Source organism: Triturus cristatus, chromosome 7 (assembly GCF_964204655.1).
Source record: "Triturus cristatus chromosome 7, aTriCri1.1, whole genome shotgun sequence".
NCBI classification, from domain to species: Eukaryota; Metazoa; Chordata; class Amphibia; order Caudata; family Salamandridae; genus Triturus; species Triturus cristatus.
In genome coordinates, this window is record NC_140590.1 from 819,838,017 (window position 1) to 819,855,537 (window position 17,521).

The window sequence follows — 17,521 nt, forward strand, 5'->3', positions numbered from 1 at the left end:
AAAGACTGTGTTACAAGTTGAAATGCAACACAAGCTTGGGTTTCAGGTTAACATGCAACATCGTCATGGAAGATCATTTTAGCAGCATAATCTTAGTTCTATAAAATGTACGTTTTAGAACAAAGTCGTGGCTTTCTAAATCTTTGTTATAAAATACATCGAAGCAGAGTGCGTTTTGGAGGAAAAAAGTAAAAATTATAAAATAATTAATGGAATACATTGATAACACCATAAAAAGTTGGGTGTGCCAAGAAAAGCGTCCTTAAATGGTTGAACTTTGTAGAATAATTCATTCTAGACTGAACATGAACTAGACATATTAGTTTATTTAAATGGCTTAAAGTTTACTTTTGGAAGCTGGCAGAAGTAGATTTCTATTTTCACTTTTTGACGTTTAGAACACTCGTTTTTCCACTGTCAAAAACTGAGTGACATGTAGTCTTATTGCCTTCCTTCAACTCTTTTGCATGTCTTCTCTACAGTTAGCCCATTATCATGTTCGTTGTCTCAGTCCTTCCTTGAATACAGCGGTGAGCAACCTCAGAAGGGAGACATCAAGATACCTAGTTAACTCAGATCTAAAGTATCTCACATCTGTCTTGACCAGCTCTCCCTGCAGGTGGATCTTAAAGGACTGGCCCCCCTTCAGCCTTCTTGTTTAGCCTGCCTTGCAGAGTACAGACTCCGTGCCCACCCTCTGAAGAGAGTCTACTGGATGTTGTTGATTCTTGAGGGGCACAGACTGGTGGGACCAGGAGGTTGCTTGGATGGTGACAACAAATGAGATTCTCTGCGCAGGGAGGTTCTGGTAGCTCACTGGAGAACTCATGGCAAGGGCAGAGGCTGGAATGTCAGACTAGGTCCACCCTTTGGTTATGTCAGGAATCAGGATCCTAGCTGAAGCATCTTCTGCACCTCTGTTATCTCCTTCTGTGGTTAGACTAAGCAAAAGTGTGACACATCGTGCTCCACCTTTATCCTCTTCTGCCAACAGCAGCGGTGAGCAGGTGGAAGGGCAGGTCACCCTTGAGGCAGCCTTGAGAGTGCTTCAGCAACCCCTGTAGCACCACATTCTGCTTGTCTTCTCTCTTTTTCTTGGTGGCTGTGGGGAGGGAGAGATAGTTGGAACAGTTGATGTTGTCAAGTGTCGGGGCTCAGTTCGGAGGAGCCGCAGGCACTTTAACAGCAGTCGCTGAGGACATCAGCATCGCGGGACAGCTCACTGTTTCAGGGAGAGGAGCCAGCCATGGAAGCCAAGTTTAGATGAATCTCTAACCTTCAGCAAGCAGTGGCTGGAGGGTTACCAGGGGTTCTGTGGTGCTCTCAGACTCTACTGCAGTTGCCTTTATTCTTCAGGGGCCAATCAGTGCACTAGCCTCACAGAGTTCAAGCCCATTGCTGATGAGTAATTGTCTTTATTTTTTTGTCTTCCTACATTTGAAGAAGTAACATGAATTTACTCCGACTACCCTCACCAAACAGCTAGTTAAATGCCTTTGCTTAGTGCATATTTTGAGCCGGTGGTTGACTGGACACTCATATAGGTGCTGATGGGGCCCTAGTAAAGAGTTGGATGTGTCGCATTCCAGTTTTGTGATTCCTGGTGGCTGAAGTCCCCTGTTATGGTGAATCAATCAATCAATCAATCAATCGCATTTATAAAGCGCGCTACTCACCCATCAAGGGTCTCAAGGCGCTGGGAGGGGGGGGGGGGGGTCAGTGCTCGAAGAGCCAGGTCTTGAGCTGCCTTCTGAAGGAGAGGTGGTCAGGTATGGCGCGAAGGTGGCTGGGCAGAGAGTTCCAGGTCTTCGCTGCTAGAAAAGAGAAGGATCTTCCTCCGGCGGTGGCTTTGCGGATGCGGGGTACGGCTGCCAGGGCCTGTCCGGTGGAGCGCAGAGTGCGCGGGGGAGTGTAGAAGGAGACACGGTTGTTGATGAGTTTGGGTACGAGGTTGTGAAGGGCTTTGTGTGCGTGGGTGAGTAGTCGGAAGGTGATCCGCTTGTTGACGGGTAGCCAATGGAGTTTTTTCAGGTGTCCGGAGATGTGGTGGTGGCGAGGGATGTCCAGGATGAGTCTTGCGGCAGCGTTCTGGATCCGTTGGAGTTTCCTCTGCAGCTTGGTGGTGATGCCAGCGTACAGGGTGTTCCCGTAGTCCAAATGGCTGGTGACGAGGGCGTGGGTGACGGTCTTCCTGGTGTCGGTGGGGATCCAGCGGAAGATCTTGCGGAGCATGCGGAGGGTGTTAAAACATGCCAAGGTCACCGAGTTCACCTGTCTGGTCATGGTGAGGGAAGAGTCCAGGATGAAGCCAGCTTAGGGCGGGGGGCCACCAGGAGTCATCCCATGCGGTGGGAGTGGGGCCAAGGATGAGGACCTCCGTTTTGTCTGTGTTCAGTTTCAGACGGCTGTCTGTCATCCAGTTCGCCACTTCCTTCATTCCTTCATGTAGTCTGGTCCTAGCTGATGTGGGGTTGTTAGTGAGGGATAAGATGAGCTGGGTGTCGTCGGCGTATGATATAAGGTCGAGTCCGTGTTTGCGTGCGATGTTCGCCAGGGGGGTCATGTAGACGTTGAAGAGAGTGGGGCTGAGGGAGGATCCTTGAGGTACGCCGCAGATGATCTCCGTGGCTGTGGATCTGAAGGGGAGAAGGCGGACTCTGTGAGTCCTTCCGGAGAGGAAGGAGACGATCCATTCCAGGGCCTTGCTTCTGATGCCGGCGTTGCTGAGGCGGCGTATCAGGGTGCGGTGGCAGACCGTGTCGAAGGCTGCAGAGAGGTCCATGAGTATGAGGGCCACGGTCTCTCCCTTGTCGGTCAGGGCTCTGATGTCGTCCGTTGCTGCGATCAGGGCGGTTTCGGTGCTGTGGTTGGCCCTGAAACCGAACTGTGTGGGGTCGAGGGAGTCGTTGGTTTCCAGGGCGTTGGTGAGTTGAGCGTTGACGATTTTCTCAATCACTTTGGCGGGGAACGGCAGGAGAGAGATGGGCCGGAAGTTTTTGAGTTCGGTGGGGTCTGCTGTAGGTTTCTTTAAGAGGGCGTTGAGCTCTGCGTGTTTCCAGCTCTCCGGGAAGGTGGCGGCGGTGAGGGAGGCATTGATGACGTCTCGGAGGTGCGGTGCGATGATGTCGTCGGCCTTGTTGTAGATGTGGTGCGGGCAGGGGTCCGATGGGGATCCGGAGTGGATCGAGTTCATTATGCGGGTGGTCTCCTCGGTGGTGGTAGGGTTCCAGGTGAGGATGGTGGTGGTGTCGGTGGCGGGTTCCGGAGGGGGGCTTGTGTCGGCGGTCGGGAAGCTGTTGTATATGTCGGTGATCTTGTGGTGGAAGAAGGTTGCGAGGGAGTCGCAGAGGTCCTGTGAGGGAGGGATGGAGTTGTTTTCTGCTTCCGGGTTGGAGAGCTCTTTGACGATGCCAAATAGTTCCTTGCTGTTGTGGGCGTTGTTGTCAAGTCTGTTCCGGTAGGCTGTTTTTCGTGCGGCGCGGAGGTGTTGGTGGTGTTGGCGGGTGGCGTCCTTGAGAGCTGACATGTTCTCTTCGGTCTGGTTAAGGCGCCACGTCTTCTCTCGGGCGCGGCATTCTTTCTTGGAGTTCTTGAGGTCGGGGGTGAACCAGGAGTTTTTCTTGTGGTTGTTGGTGCTGGCTTGAGTCTTCAGGGGGGCCAGGCGGTTGGCGCAGTCGGAGATCCAGTTTGTGAGGTTGTTGGCGGCTACGTTGGGGTCGGTGGTGCTGGTGGGTTGGTTCTGGGAGAGGGTTGATGCGAGCTGTTCCGTGGTGATACGATTCCAGTGTCTTCTTGGTGGTTGCTGGGTGTGGTGGGGCACGGTGGTCTTCTTGAAGATGAAGTGGACGCAGCTGTGGTCCGACCAGGTGAGTTCGGTGGTGTGGCTGAAGGTGATGTGTTTGCTGGAGGAGAAGATGGGGCCGAGCGTGTGTCCGGCGTCGTGGGTGGGGGTGTTGACTAGCTGATTCAGTCCCAGGTTGGCGAGGTTGTCCAGTAAGGCGGTGGTGTTGTTGTCGGTGAGGTTCTCCAGGTGAAAGTTGAGGTCTCCTAGGAGGATGTAGTCGGTGGATGAGAGTGCGTGAGGGTTGACGAAGTGCGATGTCTTCGCTGAACTTGGTGCGAGGTCCTGGTGGTCTGTACATGAGGGTGCCTCTGAGGGTGGTTTTGGGGTCGCTGTGGATCATGAAGTGGAGTTGTTCGGCGTCGGGGAGTGGGTTGTCGGTGTCGGTCGAGATGCGGATGGAGTTTTTGTGTGCGATGGCGATGCCTCCTCCGATGCGGTTGGTGCGGTCTTTCCGGATGATTTTGTAGCCGTCGGGGATGGCTATGGCGATGTCGGGTGCCGAGGAGGGGTTCATCCAGGTCTCGGTGAGGAAGGCGATGTCCGGGTTCGTAGAGTTGATGAGGTTCCACAGTTCGATGGCGTGCCTGTGGATGGATCGGGTGTTGACCAGGATGCAGTGGAGGTTGTTTCCGGGGGAGTAGTTCTTGGCGGGAGCGGAGTGGGTTCGGAGGCAGGTGAAGCGGCAGTTGCTGCAGGTGAAGGTTCCGTGGGTGAAGAATTAGTCACGAAGACAATGGCTTGACAGGCTGCATTACACATACTCAATTAGTAAGTTTACAGGTGAGTGGGGCTTTTTCATTCCATTGTTTGAAAAAGATGACTATGGTTAACTGCATATGGGCAGCATGGGTTCCTTGGATGACCAGCTGGCAGCCTGTGACTCTACCTGAATTTGATACGCCATCTTATCTTAGAGAAATTTCTGGAAGCCAAGCTAAGCTTTCCTGTCATCACAAGCCCTTTCTCTTTCCCCAGTACGACACCTACTTGCATAACTTTGAGGCAGTGGCGTAACGCAAGTTTATGGGGCCCCACTACAATGTACACAGAGGGGCCCCCACTCCACATTTTATCCGGAGGCCTCAGACCGCAGTTCTGTTCTGAGGGGGCCCCTGCAGCTGGGGGGCCCCGCACTGCGGGGGACGTGGGGGCCTGTGTTACGCCCCTGCTTTGAGGTAGGTTTAGTGGTCTTTTGTGGTTTTTTTTAAAAAGTAGATGGAATGTCATTCTAAAGAGAAGTGTTTTTTAAAGTTTCTGTTGCAGTCACTTTGCCACCTTCAATTTTTCTACAGTTTCATATTAGGCTTTAGTTCCTTTCATTTGAGTGTCAAACTTCCCCAACTCAAGGACAGGGGTGGGGGCGCCTCTTAGAGCTTGACAGGTGGGATTAAAGCAATGGACCAATGTTTATCAGCCTCTTTGAAAAGTGGCGTGCAGCTGTCTGGTGCAGAGATGGTATCACTTGACCTTCAGAGGTTGGCACTAAATTTAGAGAGGGCATGGAAGAGAGAAGGGGTGGGGGGAGGATAGGCGCACAGAGCCGCGGCCACAGAAATGTGAATTTGTAAGGGGAGACTTACAAAACAACATGAGAGAAAGATGCGAAGACGGTTAGCGATCGAAAGCGCGTGTGTGGTGTTACAGGCAGAGAGAAAGAGGTAACGTGAGGCGGGAGAAGAAAGAAAAGAAGAAAAACATTGAAGAAGGAAGGACAGAGAGAGGCAACGAAAGACGAAAAGAGCGTGGGAGACAAAAAGTTGGTAAGGAGAGAGTGGGATGGGGAACGAGAGATGTGAGATAAGAAAAGAAGCAATAGTGGAAGGAAAACATGGAGGAAGGAAGGAAAGGAAATGGGACGAATGAAGAACAGAAGAAAGAAGGGAAGAAAGAAAGGATGTTTGGAAAGAAGAAATAGATAATGCAAGAAAGGATGGGAGAAACAAGGCAGGAAGAAAGGATATAATGAACAAAGGAAGGAGGAAACGAAGGAATGAAGGAATGGAGAAAGGAGGAAGCTAAAAGTGAGTTAGTGTGGAAGGGGTATAAAGTAAGATAAAGAAAGAAATGTCAATTAACAATTACAAGGGAAAGGAGTCATGAAAAAGAATGAAAAAGAGAATGACTGAGGAGAGAGCAAATAGGGCAAGGGATACGAAAACGGGGAGAGCATGCGATAAAACAAGAAAGTGAAGGAACTGGACAGGCCGCTGGCGAATGCGGTGCTGTTGCCGCTACCAAGACAAACAATGGAAGGAATCTATTCTGGCCGATAAGGTTACCCATGACAGTAGAGGAGGTGGGCCCTGGATCACAAGAGGACCCCGCAGGCCGTGCCTCCCTACTGAAGGCGTGGGCCGACAAGGGGGCCAGCTTGCCTCAGTCTGCTGCAACCCTGCTCTAAGAAGTAGAAACTCTCCACAACCATGGCCGACCACCACCTGCTGGCCACGCACTTGTGATAGCTGGAGAGAGGTGCAAATGAGATGGCTTGGTGGCCTAAACTGCATCCAGAGTGACAGGGCTCAGGGAGCGCCAGCAGAGGGCGGTAGAAGGGAACCTCTTGCGTTGCCAAAGCTGCCTACAGGAGCTGCACTTAGGAAGGCATGGAGGCACCCGCCGGAGGGCATGCCCGTGACCCCCCACCAGAGCCCGCTCTGCAGTTGAATGCCCACGTCACCCTGCCCATGCTGGTGCTGATCCTGTGTGTCCTCGTGCCCTGCCTGGCCCTGCTAACCCTCTACCTTCTCTCTTTAGGAGGAAAAGGCGGCAGCAACAAGAAGAACGATGGCGTGAAGGTAAGTTTAGCCGGCGCCACCCGTGGCTACGGCTTGGTCACTCCGTTTGCTCTTTGCATGTCTAGTTTAAGCCACTTTTCTTGATCCAGGGACACTTTTTGCCCCTGTGCATGAGGCAAGAGTCAGTCTCTATATATTTTTCTAGAGTTCAGCTTTACTTCCTGCCTCCTGCTGTGTCGGTTGGGTTTGAAACTATTGAACCGCACAGTACATGGCCTGGCAGTATTCCATAGGCTTGGCTCTAGGATGTCTTTTGTGACTCACAGTGCATCTGGGCTACAGGATTTGACTTCAATCTCTGGTCTGGTTCCAAGACCCCGCTCGAACAGCCATGTTTGGCCTGCTTCTGGAACCTGCCACCTCAACATATGTTTGGCCATAGTGAGATGCCCGTTACTTGATTCCAGACTCTGACTGCCATAAATGGCTTCACAGCCTGGTTTCAAGGCCTGACATTTACCCCTCGACCTGACCCTCATAGGTAGGCCCAAGAGAGACAGGTCTCAGAGCATGGTGCCAGGCCATGCTCTCAAGATCCAGTTCAACAACATGACCTTTTCTCTAGGCACGTGTGGGCATTAGCGGCCCCTGTGAGGTGCTCCCTTGCTTTGTTACTGGTTTGTGCCCATTCCCGGTGGTGGACATAGAACTTCCGGATCGCGTGAGTTTATGACCGGAAATGATGCCTGTGAAGTACATGACGACAAGTGCATGTTCACGTTATTGACCTGACTCTTTGGGTCGTGTCACCTGGGAGGCTTGGGGTGCCTCTCTTGTAAGAAAACTTGAATGTAACATCGGGTCATTCTTAGCAGCCACTGCATTGGAATCTAGCAGGTTCCATTGGAGCCTTTCCATCTCATCGACAGAGCGCCTGCTGCCTTACTCACCCCACTGCTCGCTGTCTCACCCGCCCCACGGCCTGCTGCCTCATTCACCTTCACCTGCCATCTTGATCAACCCATTGTCTGCTATCTCAACCACGCCACTGCCTTAAGCGACTCACCACCCACTGCCACCATCAACACACTGCTTGCCGACTGAGGCACCCTTCTTCTAGCTGCACCAGTGACACCACAGCCTTCTGCCTACATCACCCACTGTAAGCTGTCTTATTCACTGCATTGCCTGCTGCACTTATCGTTCACTGCTTGCTAAATACAGTCCACCTGCTCCGCAGCCTCAGTCCAGCCTTCCTGCAGCCACACTCCCTGCACTGCTGGCACGAGCCAAGTGCCTCACTGCTGCTGCTCGTAGCCTCCATCACCCTATTGAACGCTGCCTCACGCACCTCAATTCTTGCTACATCAATACTTCTACCACTCACTACCTCAGTCACTGCAGTGCTCGCTGCCTCAGCCACCACACTGCTCGCTGCCACAGTCACCTCACTTCTCACTGCCTCAGTCACCACACTGCTCGCTGACACAGTCACCTCACTTCTCGCTGCCTCAGTCACCACACTTCTCGCTGTCTCAGTCACCTCATTGCTCACTGCCTCAGTCACCACACTGCTCGCTGCCTCAGTCACCACACTTCTCGCAGCCTCAGTTACCTCACTGCTCGCTGCCTCAGTCACCTCACTGCTCGCTGCCTCAGTCACCACTATGCTCATTGCCACAGTCACCTATTCTGCTGCTGCATCAATGCATTTATCATTTACTACATCAGTCACTGCAGTGCTCGCTGCCTCAGCCACCACACTTCTCGCTGCCGCAGTCACCTCACTTCTCACTGCCTCAGTCACCACACTGCTCGCTGTCTCAGTCACCAACTGCTCGCTGCCTCAGTCACCTCAGTGCTCGCTGCCTCAGCCATTACACTAACCGCTGCCTCAGTCACCACCCTGCTCGCTGCCTCAGTCACCGCAATGCTCGCTGCCTCAGTCACCGCAGTGCTCCCTGCCCCAGTCACCGCACTGCTCGCTGCCTCAGTCACCACACTGCGCGCTGCCTCAGTCACCACACTGCTCGCTGCCTCAGTCACCTCACTTCTCGCTCCATCAATAAAGCTACTACTCACTACTTCAGTCATCGCCCTGCTTGCTGCCTCAGTCTCTGCACTGGTAATTGCCTCCGTCACCTCATTAACATCTATTGCTCACTACCTCAATCATCGCATTCTTGATGCTTCATTCACCACACTGCGCAGTCAACTCACTTTTCACTACATTAATAGTTAAATTATTGACTACTACAATCAAAACACTGCTCCAGCCACAGCACTGCTCGCTGCCCCAATCACCACACTGCTTGCTGCCTCAGTCACCTCACTACTCGCTGCTTCATCCACCCCACTGCCTGCAACCTCCTCCCACTGCTGCTCACCCTCCACCGGGACTTCTCACTGTGTTGTGTAGTCTGGGCTCTCTCGTGTGTTGTCTGGTTCCCTGCTTCATTCTCTGCCATTTCTATGTCTCGTCCTCGACGTGTTGCTAATCCCCCCACTTACTCTTCTGCTTTCTCTCCTCCCTTCTGCTTGCTTACACCCTTTGCTGTTCCCTGCCCACCTACTGCTCTCTTCCCCTCTGTTCTTTTCTCCTCTGCTGCTCCCCTTACCTCTTCTTCTCTTTCTGTCTTATGCTTTCCTGTCTTCTCTGTTCGTTTATTTGCTTCCCACTTACCCAGTTTTTCACTTCTCCTCTCTGCCTCTTCCGTCTTTTGCCTTGCCTTTCCTCTAAGCGGATATATTTCCATTTGTGATCTCGTTCACTCTGTTCATTTCCTCTCTGCTTGTCTCTTCTTTTTCTTTGCTTCTATCTTCCATTTTCAGATTTCTTCCTATGCCTGCTGGTCTGCTCTTGCCAACACGACTTGTTTTTCACTCTAGTATTCTCTTGGTTGTGCTGCATCTTCCTGCCTTAGTCTCTTTGATTCTTCACTGCTCCATTCCTCTCTTTCTCTGTCATTCTGTCTGCTCTCTTCATCCCTCTTCTACTTTTTTTCCCTGTCTAAACTGTTCTCTTTCTCTCTGTTACACTGTTCCCTTTATACAGATCTATTCTCACTAATTATTCCAGCTACCTTCTGTCACCCTCCCTCTTCTACGCTGTTTCTTTTTTTGTGCCCCTTGTGCTCATTCACAGACACCTCCCTCCCTCCCTCCCTCCCTCCCTCTCTTCCTTCCTTCCTTCCTTCCTTCCTTCCTTCCTTCCTTCCTTCCTTCCTTCCTTCCTTCCTTCCTTCCTTCCCTTCCTTCCTTCCTTCCTTCCTTCCCTTCCTTCCTTCCTTCCTCCCCTTCCTCCCCTTCCTCCCCTTCCTCCCTCCCTCTATCTTTTGTTGTCCCTTTAATATCTTGGCCCTTGATTTGATCACCTCTGTCTCTCTGAATACCCTCTTGTCTATTCTTCTCTCTTGCCTTCTCTGGTGACGTTGCTGCTGCTGTCTTCTTTGCCCCGCTATTGTTCAACCTTCTCGTTTTTTCGGACCAACTCTCTATCTCTCTCTCTCTCTCTCTCTCTGTACTACTTTTTCAATCCTCTAAGTCTCTCTTTCTCTGCTGATCTCCCACTCCCTCTCTTTCCTGGTTCTCTCCTTTTCGCCCTGACCCCGCCACACATCTTTGTATTTCTCGACTCCTTTTCCCTCATGATCTCTCTACCCAGAATTTCTGTTTCTTATTCAGTCTTTTTCTTTCTTCCACTTTCTGTCTTTCTTCCTTCCTGTCTTTCTCAGTATTTCATCTTCTTGCTCTTTCTCTCTGGTCAACTCTTTCTCTCATTACTTTCAGTCTCGCAGTGTCGCTTTATATCACCTCTCTTTCTCACTTTGTCCAGCTCGCTGCTGTATATCTCCTTTCTTTCTCACCCGCACTATCGCTCCCTCTTTTCTCGAGTTTTCTCTCTCTCTACCGTGCGTTTACTTTAATCTTTCCTCTTGCCTTTCTTGTGCTTGCTGCCTCTCCCTGTGCCACCCGCTGCCTCTCTCACTCTGCTTTCCTATCTGTTCTCCTTGTTTTTCCAGAAAAGAAAGTCCAGTTCCAGTGTCCAGTTAATGGTGAGTGTTTTTTGTCTACTATAGAGCCGGTCTACCTGGACCGGGGTACAGCCAGCATCTAAACCAGGCTGGCTAGGCATCAAGTGACCGCCTGTTCTCAGTCCATTGAATGATAGGACAGGAAGTCCTCCCTCATAGGCAAATGATGCCCATACAGATCAGTGATAGTGGGTCACCGGGACATAATAATGCACCATGATTTTAGCCTACACCCTGCACTTTTAAATCACTTTCTTATTATAGATTGTCTCATGCAATGAGTTATACTTTCATGCAACCCTGCATTTTTAGCCGTCACTGCATTGCATTTTGGGACTTACAGTTTCAATTTAAACATTGTATGTATCGGCTGCGAAATGCTCTTAGCTATAAAGCCAGGATTGGCTGATGCTATCACATGCAACCTTACACCACAGTTATGACTCGGTGTCATAAAAAAAAACATTTTTGCAAAGTTAAATTGCTTTCATTAAAGGGTTAATTTAATTGGTAATTGAGTAACATGATTACATTGTTACAACAGACTAACCAAAGAATAGAAGAATATAGATTTACAATTTTAAATTATCAGGGTTTTTAAACCAATATGAGAATATTAAAATATTTGCATAAATTATAGCAAACTGAGAATACAACACTAAAACAAATTCCTTTTCTAGATCCCTAAAACCTCACTCAATTAGTGAACAAAATATTTAAAATTTAAGACTCGCAATATACCTTATTTATTCCCTGCATGTTTGTCGCGTTACATGTTTGTTGTGTCGTACTCAGTGGCAATAAATTAAAGTTGTCTTTGGGAAATAATTCTGCGCAGTAGGAATAGTGAACCAAACAGTACACTAAACAGTCCTGTTTTAAGAATCAGGATTTGCATAATTTACAAATAGTACTCATTCGTTGGCAAAAATCTCTCCAAAATAAGACTCACAATTATCCTCATTTAGTACTTTAAACATACCTAAGGTGATGGAGACTTTTAGCTGCAGATTCCGTACCTTTGAATTTCCCAGGCATCAGACTGGATCCGGAAATTTCTGGACAAGCAGTACCCCCTGTGCGGCGTCGGGTGGCTCAGTTCGTTTCCGCGTGGCATCATCGGCATCGTTGGGGCCAGATGTGACGTTGTGGTCACCTATATAGGCGCCATTCGGACATGCTTGCATCAGTTCTTTTCTTTCCGTGACAGTTAGCACTGATCTGTAGAAGAGCTACTCCTCTGTTTCTTTTGACAGACCTTTTGTCGTTTCGTCAAGGATTTCTTCATTGTGTGTTGAGGGATGACCTCTGGAAAGGCAATGTTTAAGCCGTGTGCCGCCTGTCACTGCGCCATGTTGGTTACCGACCCGCAGCTTGTGTGCTTATGGTGTCTCGAGCGTGACCATGACTCGAAGATGTGCTCGGACTGCCAGGCCATGGTACCAAAGGCTTTGAGGGAGCGGTCCCTAAAGCTACTTGTGGCCCGGCAATCTATGCTATCGAGCGTGACTCCTCTTAAGGCCCAGTCCTGATTGAGGAAGAGAAGGTCACAGGACTACTCCAGGAGCCCAGTGTTCTCTTCATCACACTTGAGGTCCTCGGGACACTCGGGGGAGAGGCACAAGAAGAAGAAGTCTAAGCAGACTTTAACTTCACCTCGTCCGTTGTGGATTGACGACACAAGGGAGGAACGTTGATGTTCCAGGCACGGTTCTGCTGAGCTAGAGCCAGGTTCAGCCCTCACCTCCCCACTGCTCAGATAAGAGAGTTTTATGAGGCCATGCGCTGAGTATTTGAGCAGGCCAACCTCGATCATTCAGGTGCACCTTGAGGCCCTGCAGGATCAGTGGAGACCCCATCAGGTTCTGCACCGACGGCTCTGTCTCGGCTCTGGTGGGGTCTCATGGATCTGATTCCATATCCGGATCGGTGCCGGTCATGCCAATATGACCATCCCTGGTGCTGGTCCGGAAGTTGATGCACCTGGCAGCCCAATTCTGATTCCTGACTATTCCCGACGATTCAGTCGAGAGCATCGGTCGACACCTTCTCTGGCGCCAACGGGTCCCAGAGGCTCTAGGTCATTGCCTGAATGTTTTGAGGAGGTTTCAGGCATGGGAAAAGAATTAGAAAGGTCACTAGACCCTTTAGAACACCAGTTAGACACTCCTGGTGAGAAATGTAACTGGTAGGAGACTTGCAGAGGACAGTGGACTGGATACCTCTCTCGATGTTGGTATGCTCTCTCCACCTATTGTGGCTATGGAGGAGGAAGCTTATAATGTTATGGTGGTGAAGAGGGCAGCAGAAGTACTTGGCCTAGAGCTGCCCTCAGTGCACGTCAAGACTAACCTCTTGTCCGAAGTGCTCCAGCCTGGGGCTTTCTCATCTGAACCCCTTTTGCCCTTTAAAGAGGCCCTATCGGAAGTACTTCTAGGCTCATGGCTCAAGCCTAGTATAGGAGCTCCTGTGAGCAGGACTGTAGCACGCTGCCTTCACCCTGCCCTAGGTGATCCAAATTTCCTCAGCCAACATCCTACCTCTGAGAGCTTGTTGGTGCAAGCCTCAAAATCCCAAGGTGCATTCCCTTCCAATCCTCCGGACAGAGAATCCAAGAGGCTGATCGAACTTGGGAAGAAGATGTTTTCCTCCCACAGGCACGCATTGTGGTTGATGACCAATGCATGCCTTTTGGGCTGTTTCTCATTTACCTTATGGGAAACAGTTGTGCAAGTGCTGCCACAGGTCCTCGAAGAGGCCTATGGTGTGCTCTTCAAAGCAGTGAAAGATGAGAGAGATGCAGCAAAGTTCACCATTACGCCTGGTCTGGATAGGACTGGCTCGCTGGGTAGAACGGTTTTGTCGATGGTAGCCTTGTGGAACGCCTCCTGGGTAAGAACATTTGACTTCTCAGGGGATGTCCAGACCAACCTCAGGGACATGCCCTTCTATAGGACTTGTCTCTTCAAAGAGGTGGCAGACTCAGCGCTGGACTTGCAGACTATGACCAGGTCTTTGGGCCACTCAGTGACACCTCTTCCCCAGTCTGTCTTTTGCCCCTTTCATGGCAATGGAAGAGGATTTCATATGCGTCAGCCATACTCCGACTACTGTCCTGCACAGGCTTCCCAAGTTGTGCGAGGACGTGGACACGGTGCATTGCGACCTCGTGGGAATGCTAGCCAGAAGTCTTCCACCACCCACCAGCCGGCAGCTGCAACCACTAAAACCTTCCTAGTTTGGTTCTGCAAAACCATGGCTGTTCAGTTGGAGGGAGATTCCAACATCGCCTCTTCCACTGACGGTCTATAACATTGGACAACTGGGTTTTGCAGATCATTTAGATGGTTACTACCTCCCTTCTCTATCTTTTCCTCCTACTTTACTGCCATCTCAAGAACTGCTGGTGGAGAATCATCTTATCTTGGTCAGAGAGAAAGTTACATCTCTGCTGAACAAGAGGGCTATGGATAGGGTTCCGATTTCAGAAGTTGGCAGTGGTTCTTATTCACACTAGTTTCTGATACCCAAAAAGAACAAAGGTCTTCATCCAATGTTCGACCTCCAGACCATCAATCTCTTACTCAAAAAGGAGAAATTCAAGATGCTCACTTGTTTAGGTCTTGTCTGCCCTAGACCAAGGAGACTTTCTGCCAACGTTGGACTTGCAGGATGCGTATTTTCATATCTCCATTCTGCTAGCCCACAGGCGTTACCTGCAGTTCAAGGTAGGCCACGAGCACTTTCAGTTTACTGTGCTACCCTTTGGCCTTCCCAGCGCCCCTCGGGTGTTCACCTAGGTGATGGCCGTGGTTGCATCTCATCGGCGACGGTTAAGGGTTCCAGTCTTCCCCTACCTGGATAACTGACTGTTGAAAGTGTCCTCGCCCCAGACTGCCTGCTCCCATCTCAAGACTACAGCAGACCTCCTGCATTGACTAGGGTTCACTATACACATGCCAAAGTCATGCCTGACTCAGATGCTCCCTTTCATCGGAGCTGTTCTGGACACAGTGTAGTTTCGGTCTTATCCTCCCCAGCAGTGTATCCAGGATATTCAGGTTATGATAGTGATGTTTCAGCCTCTATCCATGATTTCGGTGAGAATGACTCTAAGGCTGCTGGGCCTCAAGTCCTCCTGTATCTTGTTGGTAAACTATGCCAGATAGCACATACAGGATCTGTAATGGGACCTAAAGTTCTAGTGGGTGCAGCAGCAGGGGAATCTCTCTGACATGGTCCAGATCTCAGGGGGACCTGCCAATGACCTTCAGTGGGGGCTAGCTGACCGCAGTTAGGTCAAAGGCAGACCCCTCTCCCTTCCCTAACTAGATCTCACAGTGGTAACAGATGCGTCATTCCTGGGATGGGGCAGCCATTTGGGAGAGTTGGAGATCAGAGGACTCTGGCGGAATCAGGGCTCCACATCAACTTGTTGGAGCTCTGGGTGATCCAATTGGCATTGAAAGCATTTCTTCTCTCTGTCAATGGGAAGTTAGTGCAGGTATTCATGGACAACACGACCGCCGTGTGTTACTGCAACAAGCAGATTGGGTGGGGTTGTGGACCTTTTGTCAATATGCCCTGCACCTCTTGACATGGCTGGAACAGCAGGGCATATCCCTGGTGTTTCAACACCTGGCAGGGTCTCTGAATGCCAGGGTAGACAAACTCAGCTGCCAATGCTTAGCGGATCATGAATGGCATCTCCAGCCGGAGATGGTGCAAGGTCTCTTTCAGCAGTGGGGAGAGCCTTGGTTAGATCTGTTCACCTCTGAAGAGAACGCGCAATGTCAGCAGTATTATGCGTTGGAGTTTCCAAGGCGGCTATCGCTCGGTGACGCTTTTCATTGCGAGTAGAGCTTAGGCCTCCTGTACTTCTTTCCACCCACACCACTTCTGCCTAGAGTTCTCAAGAAGATCAAGAATGACCGGGCCCAAGTCATTCTTGTGACTTCGGACTGGGTACAGAGAGTCTGGTATCCTGAGTTTCTTCGAGTGAGCATCGATCCTCTGATCAGGCTGCCCCTTCTGGGAGGATCTTCTGTTGCAGCAGCAGGGGAGGGTCCTCCACCCAAACCTGTCAACTCTCCGCCTCCTTGTGTGAGGATTGAGCGGCGACAGTTGATAGCTTTTCACCTTCCTCCCGAAGTCTGTAAGGTTATCTTGGCGGCTGTGTGGCACTCCACCAAGATGGTATATGCCTGCCGTTGGCAAAAAATGGAAAATATTGTCCAGAAAAGTCTATTGACTTTCTTTCTGTTTCTCTCTGTGATATTCTTCTCTTTATTCTTACTCTTGCTCTTACTATGCTCTGGGCACTCTCAAGGGTTATCTTTCTGCTCTGTCTGCTTTCCTGTGGCTGCCTGACCAACCCTCTTTATTCAATTCCCCTATTGTAAATAGGTTCCTGAAAGGGCTTGTACATATGTTCCTCCTACTCCCTTCATCATGCCTCAGTGGGATCTGAACCTAGTTCTCACTTACCTCATGTGTGCTCCCTTTGAGCCACTACATAATTGTCCCCTCAGGGTACTTACCATCAAAACATCATTTCTAGTGGCAATATCATCTGCCCGGAGGGTGTGTGAGCTGTAGGCTTTATCACCCAAGCCTCCCTATCTCAAGATATTCCAGATAAGTTGTTTTTTCTCCCGAGCCTCTTTCCTTCCTAAGGTGGTGACCCCATTCCATCTCGGTCAGCCGGTCACACTGCCCACCTTTTATGATCTTCCACATCCCTTTAAGGAAGAGAAGGTTCTCCATCATCTGGACACAAAAAGAGCATTGTCATTCTACCTGGACCGCATGAAAGAGTTCCGTGTGGACAACCAACTCTTTGTGATCTATTTGGGAGCTAAAAAAGGTCGGGCAGTGCAGAACCAAACCATTTCGCGCTGGGTCGATATCTGTATTAAGATCTGCTACTCCCTGGCTAAAAAGCAGCCTCCTGAGGGCTTTTGAGCCCATTCTACCAGGGGGAATGCTGCGACCATAGAGTTGGCTTACGGAGTGCCAGTCCCGGACATTTGTCAGGTAGCAGCATGAGTTTCCCTGCACATGTTTGCTAAAAACTACTGGCTGGACAGTCAGGTCCGCAGGGAAGGACATTTCGCCCGTTCGGTCCTGCAGAACATTTCAGTCTAGTAATTTGTCCATATCCCACCGCCAGGATGTATGACTTGGGTATCTATTCAAAGGTAAGGAATCTGCAGCTAGAAGTCTCTATCAGATGAACAAGTTACTTACCATCTGTAACTCATTATCTGGTAGAGACAATATCTAGTAGCAGATTCCTTGCAGACCCACCCATGCCTCCTCGCTCTGCTGACTCATTTATAGGGCTACGGTTGCTCCCATTTGAGGGCCCTAGTTTGGACACACACTAGTCAGTTCACTTCATGGCTTTGCGCTTATGGAGTAGAAAGCATGAAAAGTAACTGATGTCCGACACCTGGATACCGCCTATATAGTTGATCGTGACGTCACATCTGGCGCTAATGACGGCGCCACATAGAACCGAACTGAGCCACTTGACTGTAACCAGTGGTACTGCTCGCGCAAAAGTTTCCGGATCCAGTCTGATGCCTCAGAAATTCAAAGGTAAGGAATCTTCAGCTAGATATTGTCTCTACCAGATAATGAGTTACCGAAGGTAAGCAACTTATTCATTAAGTATACATCAATAATTTTCTTTATTGAGCATCAAATATATATTTTTACTAGTGCCCAGCAATATCTTATCTCTAATTTAAGATTGAAACTACTCTCTCTGAATCACAAATGTGTGACATTTTGTTCTATGTTTGGTAGGAAAATCACTTTTTGTTTGGTCTAGAGAATATCTGTAATATAAAATTCAACGTTTTCTAGAAAATGGACATCAAATAGCCAAAATTTAAGACTCA

The 17,521-nt window shown here is 49.9% G+C and overlaps 1 protein-coding gene across 5 annotated transcripts in view; it reads left to right on the forward strand.

Moving 5' to 3' along the window:
- Positions 1 to 17,521, forward strand: part of CAMK2A (calcium/calmodulin dependent protein kinase II alpha) — a 614,478-nt gene that overhangs the window by 485,244 nt on the left and 111,713 nt on the right. For 3 of the 5 annotated variants that reach the window (XM_085617723.1, XM_085617725.1, XM_085617724.1), the window contains exons 13-14: positions 6,599 to 6,639; positions 10,602 to 10,634. In XM_085617723.1, coding sequence (XP_085473849.1) covers positions 6,599 to 6,639; positions 10,602 to 10,634 — 74 coding nt within the window. The remainder of the gene's footprint in view (positions 1 to 6,598; positions 6,640 to 10,601; positions 10,635 to 17,521) is intronic. The other 2 variants (XM_085617726.1, XM_085617727.1) reach the window with 1 other exon arrangement.